Below are 7,932 nucleotides of genomic sequence, written 5' to 3' on the forward strand. Positions count from 1 at the left end.
CACTGAGGATAAAAGTCCTGAGTCCTCAGTGCTCACAAGGGCTGACCCCGCCCTCCTCCCACTCGCTCCAGCTCCCTCTCTCTCTGGGGCTCAGCCTTCCTAAAATACAGTTCAGCCTCATCCTTGAAATATTAGCTCACATATCCCCTCTTCCAGGAATCCCTCCCTGAACACTCAAGGTATCTCATGACCTCCCACCCTAATCTGGGCTCCCATAGCCACTGAGTTTTTACCCAAACCTGACCTCTCTGAGTCATCATGGTCTTAAGGATGGTCTGTAGCCCTCTATGATGCTACTGAGTAATCACTGCACCTGCAGCAACCTCTGTCTAACACAGGGCTTGCCACACAGCTCATTCTCAGTGAATCTTTATTGCCAGGTTCTTAAATGTGTCTGTCATCTATTTTAGCCTGGAAAAAAAAAAAAAAGGGGTCGGGCTTCCCTGGCTGCTCAGTGACAAAGAAGCAGGAAGGGAAGCCACTGCAACGAAAAGCCTGCGCCCCGCAAGTAAAGAGCAGCCCCTGCTCCCCCCAACTAGAGAAAAACCCTCACGCAGCTGCAAAGACCCAGCGTTGCCAAAAATAAATAAATAAATAAATAAAATTATTATTTTTTAAAGTCCAGAAAGTAGAAGAAGACTTAGAGGATCTGATGGCAAAGTTGGCAGGTGGATTCATCCTGGGAGAGTGGGAAGGACCCCAAGGATACCTATTTGCAAAAGAGGCTGCAGTGTTGGGGGTGGTGAGAGACAGGCTCCGGTGGGGAGGGGGACGAGGGCGCCCCAATCGGTCTCCTCCTGGCTCTCAAAGGACTGACATCATGTTTGACAGTGATGTGACCAAGCTCACATCCAAAACCTGTTGCTGCCCCAGGGGCCCCGCGTGTCTCTGCAGGCCTGGCAGGAAGGCAGGAGAGCTGATGGCAGCACGCCTCTTTCTGGGGCAGGTGGGGGCGGGGGCTCGGCAGCATATGTATAAAACCGCCTGCTGGGATCTGCCGCTTCCTTCCACTCCACCGAAGCCAACCCAGAGCCATGACTCCACGACGCCACATCCTGGGTAAGAAGGACCAAATCCCGACTCTCTTGGAGCCCAAATCCGAAATCAGCCTCAATGCCATCCTCGCCTCAGTCCATTACTCCTCCTCCCTAGCCCCCAGCCAGACAAGTGACCCCATCATAGCAGTACCCCTTCCACATCCCCGAGGGCGTGCATGCCTGCGCAGTCATGTCCAGCTCTTTGGGACCCCCTGGACTGTAGCCCACCAGGCTCCTCTGTTCATGGGATTCTCCAGGCAAGAATACAGGAGTGGGTTGCCATTTCCTTCTCCAGGGGATCTTCCTGACTCAGGGACTGAACCTGTGCCTCTTGCATTGGGTGCTGCTGCTGCTAAGTCGCTTCAGTCATGTCTGACTCTGTGCGACCCCATAGACGGCGGCCCATCCTTGGGATTCCCCAGGCAAAGCTCCCCCATCCCTGGGATTCTCCAAGCAAGAACACTGGAGTGGGTTGCTATTTCCTTCTCCAGTGCATGAAAGTGAAAAGTGAAAGTGAAGTCGCTCAGTTGTGTCCAACTCTTAGCGACCCTATGGACTGCAGCCCACCACGCTCCTCCATCCATGGGATTTGGCAGGAGTGTTCTTTATCCCTGAACCACTTGGGAAGACCAAGAGCAGCCCCATCCATGTCCCTGATCAATTTCCAAACTCATGCCCAATGCTGTACAGGCTCCCACCCCAAATCCTGGCATCTAAATTTTAATACTGGTCAAGGACGTAACACGACACCAGTGTTAGCTCAGCTGCCTTTAACGCTTGACTCCAGCTGAGCCTCCTGCTCTGAACTCTTCCCTCCCAGGTAACACCCATATCCCTCAGAACCCCAAACCCATTTCTCTGAGTCCTGCCTGCCTCCTCTCAGCTTCCACAGACCCATAATCTGCAGACACCTAACAGAGGTCTGCCTCTAAGCTTTCCTGAGCCTTGGTCAGTACAGACACCCCCTTGGACCTCCCCTCCTCCAGGCTGGCCTCCAGTGGCTGCCCTATCCGCTTTGGAGGCCACGGGTCATCCCTTTTTCTCCCGCAGCTGTCTTGGCCGCTGTCTGCATCCTTTTGCTTCTCCGCTCACATGGTGCCCCAGGTGAGCCCAGGAGGGGTGTGGACGCTGGGGGGTGGGGTGCCGCTCCCAGAAGACCCCAGCCCAGGACTTGCCCACCCCGCTGCCGGGGTGACACCATCTCTGTTTCCTCCAGTGTCCCCCACAGGCACTCAACTGTTGCTGTGCCAGTCACACGAGCGATGCGGGGACCAGTTCTACGACCCCCGGCAGGACTGTTGCTATGACGATGCCGTGGTACCATTGGGCAGGACCCGGAAGTGCGGAAACTGCACCTTTAGGGTCTGCTTCGAGCAGTGCTGCCCGTGGTTGGTCAACAGGCCCCAGGAGTCCTTCGTGGTGAAGGTGAAAGGTCAAAACTGTTACTCGGCCCCATCCTCGGATGATCGGGTTTGTGGCAGGTGAGGTTCTGCGCCTTCCAAGGGAGGAGGGGGCGCGGAGGAGAGGGGACCTGCATACCGGTTCTATGATTCAACTCCCCCCACTGCCCCACCGAATGCTCTTCTGGGTCCTTCTGTCCCTGTCCACCTCTCTATTCCATCCACCAAAGACTCTGATGCTGGGAGGGACTGAGGGCAAGAGGAGAAGGGGACGACAGAGGATGAGATGGTTGGATGGCATCCATCACCAACTCAATGGACATGGGTTTGGGTGCACTCTGGGAGTTGGTGATGGACAGAGAGGCCTGGTGTGCTGCGGTTCATGGGGTCGCAGAGTCAGACACGACTGAGTGACTGAACTGAACTGAACTGAACTCCCTTCTCTGTTGCTTCTTTCTCCTTTTGTTTTTATTTCTATTTCATCCTTTTCGTTGGTCGGCTCCTGTCTCTCTTTTCCACTCCTCTGCCCATAATCTGTCCATCCCTCCCTCTGTGTCCATCTCTCTCTTGCTCCCCGCCCCCTCTGTCTCTCTTCAGTGTTGGCTGACAGATGATCAGAGGTCAGTTGGATGCTTCGTCTTGAATGAGCCTGCAGAGATGTGCCATCCCCTTAGATCTGGGACATGGAGTGGGTTTTAGAGGGATAGGAGACACTCAGATTCAATCCCTCCCTCCTTATTCTGTCTCCTTCGTAACAGTCATCCTAAATCGGTCCTGAGCAGGGGGACTGGTCCCCCTTCTGTGGCTGCGGACAATCGTGAGAGGTGACTTTGCTGCTGGACCTCCCCAGGACCCTGAGCTCTCACAATGACCCCTATGACCAATACCGTGAGGGATGATCAATCCCCAGGCTGGCCCTGGGGACCCTGAATGAGATCCGTCATTCCCTTTGGCATTTTCTCCACCAGGAGCAAAACAGGAGGCACTCTGTGAATTCTGCAACCTTACGTATTCGGTCATGGCGGGACCTCGATGCACACGGAGTCCTTCCTCCACTTCCAAAGGTGGCAAGATAACACCCACTTTTCCAGTTAACAACAAATTTCAAGTTATCATGACCTCATGGTTGCATTAAATAAAAATTCCACTTCAATCACAAGGCTCCACTTTCTTGCAGTGATCTCGACAGGGTGTGGCACAGGGTCGGGGGCGCGACTCACAGGGAGGGACGGGGTCTTAGGCGCGGAGTCTGGACTGTTCTCTCCCTCCCAACCGCCCAACCAAGCAGGGAGGGCGGTTCGGCGCGCCCCCTGGCGGGCACTGGGCCCAGCGCGGGGCGGTGCGCTTCTGAGTGTGCACCAGGAGGCAGAAAGAAAAGTCTCCCCTTTCTTGGAAATCCAAGCCCGGGGCTGGACTTTGCACTGGCCCGGAAATTGCGGTGTGGGGGTTGGGACTCTCACAAAGGAAGAATTTGCTTGTCTCCAAGAAGGATTTCCTAGAAAGAAATCAAAATTTGCGGCTTTACAAGATTCTGGGAACGCAGAGCACAGGGAAAGGTCAGAGTCGTCCATTTGTAAGACTTCCTCCTCTGGAGTCAGCTCTGCTCAGAGAAGGCCTGGAAACTTCTGGAATGTTTGAACCTTTAACCGAAGGTCATTTCAGCCCAGGCCCCTCTCAGGGCCACAAGCAGTGGCACTAGGGTTCCACAAAGGTTTAGAACAGAAAGCTGGGGAGACAGCTGTGATTGTTGGAGGCACGCCCAATTCAGGGATAAAAGGTATCACTTTATTCTGTGTAATTTTGAAATAAAATTGTTTTATATCAACATAAAATTAACACATAAGAATATAATTTCCAAAAAGTACGCTAGAGAAGTCCGGGTCCAGGAAGGGACGGGACTGGCCCATGAAGTGGAAGGAGAGAGGAAGGAGTTTGGTTCCAGGGTGAGCAGGTAAGTTTGGACACCCTTTCAAGTCATTCTTCACCAGAACATTCCAAAAGGGGGCTGGGTGCAGATGTGGCTGGGGCCTTCCCTGGTAGTGGTGAAGACTCCACCATGTGTAAAATAGAGAGCTGGTGGGAACCTGGTGTAGAGTCCAGGGAGCTCAGCTCTGTGCTCTGTGATGACCCAGAGGGGTGGGATGGGGGGATGGAAGGGAAGGCCAAGAGAGAGGGGGTGTATATTTGCTTAGAGCTGATTCCCTTCTTTGTACAGCAGAAGCTAACCCAACATTATAAAGCAATTATACGCCAATAAAAATAAACAGAACAGAGGCTAGAACTAAGCAGGCTTCCCTTGTGGCTCAGAGGTTAAAGCGTCTGCTTCCAATGCAGAAGGCCCGGGTTCAATCCCTGGGTCGGGAAGATCCCCTGGAGAAGGAAATGGTAACCCACTCCAGTATTCTTGCCTCGAGAATCCCATGGACGGAGGAGCCTGGTAGGCTACAGTCCATGGGGTCGCAAAGAGTTGGACAGGACTGAGGGAGTTGACTTTCACTTTCTAAAAATAAATATAAATAAAATGAAGTGCAAAAAAAGAAAAAGACTCCTCCATGCTTCTACTGCAAGGGGCACCAGTGCCATCCCTGGTCAGAGAATAAGACGCTGCTGCTGCTAAGTTGCTTCAGTCGTGTCCGACTCTGTGAAACCCCATAGACGGCAGCCCACCAGGCTCCCCTGTCGCTGGGATTCTCCTGGCAAGAGAACTGGAGTGGGTTGCCATTGCATTCTCCTGAATAAGACATTACACATCACAAAAATTAATTAATTAACTAAGAAAATAAAAATAAAGAGAAGATCAGGAGGTGGGGCTGCAGATGAGGGGGTAGGAATGTGGGACAGGGCTGTGGGGGCGGGGCACTCAGAGTCTAGCCCTCTGGGTGGGCCCCAGACTCCATTCAAACATGGGAACCAGAGTTCAGTCTCGGAGATCAAGGGCCAGGCAGCACAGGTTCATAGGTGAGAGGCTCTGGGAACTTCAGGTTGAAATCTTGCCTCCAGTGTCCCTCGACTTTTCCTCTTTTTTTTTTTTTTTGACTTTTCCTCTTTCTTCTACCCTTTCCCTGTCCTTCCCAGTTACCCCTTTTCTCAGTCTATGGCCTCAGGATTCAGATCCACCCATCTTTCTCCTCCCCAGCAGACTCCAGTTTACTCACTTCCTGTAAGTTACTTACTGTAATGTTGGCACAGGGCTTCCCAGGTGCTCAGGGGTAAAGGATCCTCCTGCCCGTGCAGGAGACGCAGGTGCAATCCCTGCATTTTGAGGGAATCGGGAAGATCCCCTGGAGAAGGACGTGGCAACCCATGCCAGTGTTCTTGCCTGGCAAACCCCAGGGACAGAGGAGCCTGGAGGGCCACAGTCCCTGGGGTCAAAGAATTGGATATGACTTAGCAACTAAGCAACAGTGTTGACACAGTCCCTTCTGGGTGAGATTCTGGAAGAGGGAGCTGGGTGGGGAGGACTGGCACTACATTCTCTTGCTCCTTTACTGGAGGGGGAGGTGGTAGAGGAGGGGCTTTGAAAATCGCCTCAGCTTGGGATAGAAGGACTGTCCCCATTATTTCTGAGGTGCTGTAGGACCCCTCCACAGACACCACCAACTCAGCACAGAGACACATGGCCCAGAATGAGAAAAGTTCTAGCATCCATGTGACCTCCAGTCCTGGCTTGGGACTTGAAGCGGCCTTGGTTGGTGCATTTCTGCGTCCACTGGGGCCTTGACTAAGATTGCGGCAGAGTCACCCCCTTGGAGAGCTTGTGGAATGATAAGATCATCGTGTTTGAGAGAAGATTCCCATTTCTGGGAGATGGAGGCGACCATGGGAGAGATGGTGCAGGGAAAAAACTGACTATTCTCACCCTCCATTCTCTACCCAGTCGCCAAATGACTGGATTGTTCATGGGCTCCTCTCACTAAACCTCTTGATGAACAATGTCCATTGGTGCGGAAAGCACCTTCCAATATACTAAGTATTTTATTAAAAATTCCACACCTGTAGGGGCTTCCCTGGTGGTCCAGTGGTTGAGTCCAAGCTTCCATTGCAGAGGCTCCAGGTTGGCTCCCTGGTCAGGGAGCTAGATCCCACATGCCGAAAGTAAGGATCCCAAGTGCTGCGACCAAGACCTGGTGCACCAAATAAATACAATTTTTTTTAATTAAAGGGGAAAAAAAAAAAAAACACAAAAGCCTTTCCTGGCTCAAAGAAACAGAGCTCCTTGGAGAGATGACTGGTCTGGGAGCTGAGGCAGGGAAAGCACAAGATAGGTCTGAAACATTTGGGGCCAGAAGGTGTGAAAGGGAGTAGACAGAGAGCGACAGGGACTTGTCAAAAGGACCTTGTCCCACAGTTTCTCATCACACATGACCCAAAGCTGCCCTCCAGGTGCTTACTCTTCACCTCCACACCCCATCAGGAGATGCACGTGTGGTGGCATTGGCGGGCTGGGCGGACCGAGGTACGCATCTCAGCAGGCCAGCACCTCCATTGCACGAAAGTGGCTCTCATGCAACCCCCTCACACACTTAGACTCACACACTTAGACCCCTTGTTCCGCATTTCCAGACGGGTCGGGTGTGTGGCCAGCCTCACCACTGACCTCATGCATTCGCTTCATGTACTTTGGTCCTGGTCCAGCGCTTGGAATCCCCCAACCCACGTCCACTAGTACAACTCACGCGGGGTGCACGGGGGACACTCCACCCAGTCCCAACCACATACCTGGTCGCTGTGGGGCAGAACAGGGAGGGAGAGCAGTTATGTCACGGGACATACAGGCCCCCAGGAAAATCTCAAAACAGGACTCCTTCGAGGCTAACCCACCTGAGACGAAGGGAGAAAACGCACGGCGACGAGTGTGGACAAACAGGGTCGGCGCGCCCTCTGGCGGCGAAAGTGGGGACCCGCGGGGAAGGATGCTCCATTTCCCACAACGCCAAGAACAATCCCCAGTCAGAGCTGAAGGTGAAATGAAACTGTATTTCATCCAAGTGAAATACAGTGTACCAGGCTTTTCAGAAGTAGTTATTCGTTTCCTTACTTACTGTCTTCCCCACTTGAACGTGAGTGCTGGAAAGTCCTGTTTTGCTCACAGCTGAATTCCTAGCACCGACAAGTAAGTTATATGGACTGGAATTAACAACAATTTTGCACTCGAATTCAGGCTTGAGTCTGTCTCCGCAGGGGAAGGCATCCCCAGGAGCTAAAATGTGCCCGAGTCCCCATTTCTGGACATGGTCTGGGACCTCAAAGCTCCCAAATTTGCTGAACAAGTAGCTCTTAGCCTTTTTCTGAAACTTGCACATAGGCCTGTTCCCTGAGTCAGTGATGTAAGGCGATCAGGAATGCACCTCTAAACCTGAGGAAACCTCCCTATCTCTGGGGCTGTGGACAGAGCAGGGGCAAGCTGGTGGGGTGTACAGGTGGCTCCCATGGTGGGATGGTGGAAGGGCATTTAGAAAAGAAAAGGGATGGTCTTCAAGTTAGGAGTGGAGGGG

At 52.8% G+C, this 7,932-nt stretch overlaps 1 protein-coding gene across 1 annotated transcript; it reads left to right on the top strand.

The window, feature by feature from the left end:
* Window positions 1-932: 932 nt before the first annotated feature.
* Window positions 933-3,577, top strand: LOC120872258 (insulin growth factor-like family member 1). The gene is made up of 4 exons (XM_040252481.1): window positions 933-1,059; window positions 2,088-2,141; window positions 2,254-2,518; window positions 3,406-3,577. The coding sequence occupies exons 1-4, from the start codon at window positions 1,035-1,037 to the stop codon at window positions 3,428-3,430; spliced, it is 369 nt and encodes a 122-aa protein (XP_040108415.1). The 5' UTR covers window positions 933-1,034; the 3' UTR covers window positions 3,431-3,577.
* The last annotated feature ends 4,355 nt before the right edge of the window (window positions 3,578-7,932 follow it).

This window comes from Oryx dammah, unplaced genomic scaffold, assembly GCF_014754425.2.
Source record: "Oryx dammah isolate SB20612 unplaced genomic scaffold, SCBI_Odam_1.1 HiC_scaffold_13, whole genome shotgun sequence".
In the NCBI taxonomy this organism is placed as follows: Eukaryota; Metazoa; Chordata; class Mammalia; order Artiodactyla; family Bovidae; genus Oryx; species Oryx dammah.

Bases quoted from the DNA above. Each gene is read 5' to 3' on its own strand.
- LOC120872258 (XM_040252481.1), top strand. From the start codon at position 1,035: ATGACTCCACGACGCCACATCCTGG. The intron at 2,142-2,253 runs GTGAGCCCAGGA...TGTTTCCTCCAG, and splicing joins CCGCTCACATGGTGCCCCAG to TGTCCCCCACAGGCACTCAA. The intron at 2,519-3,405 runs GTGAGGTTCTGC...TTTCTCCACCAG, and splicing joins GATGATCGGGTTTGTGGCAG to GAGCAAAACAGGAGGCACTC.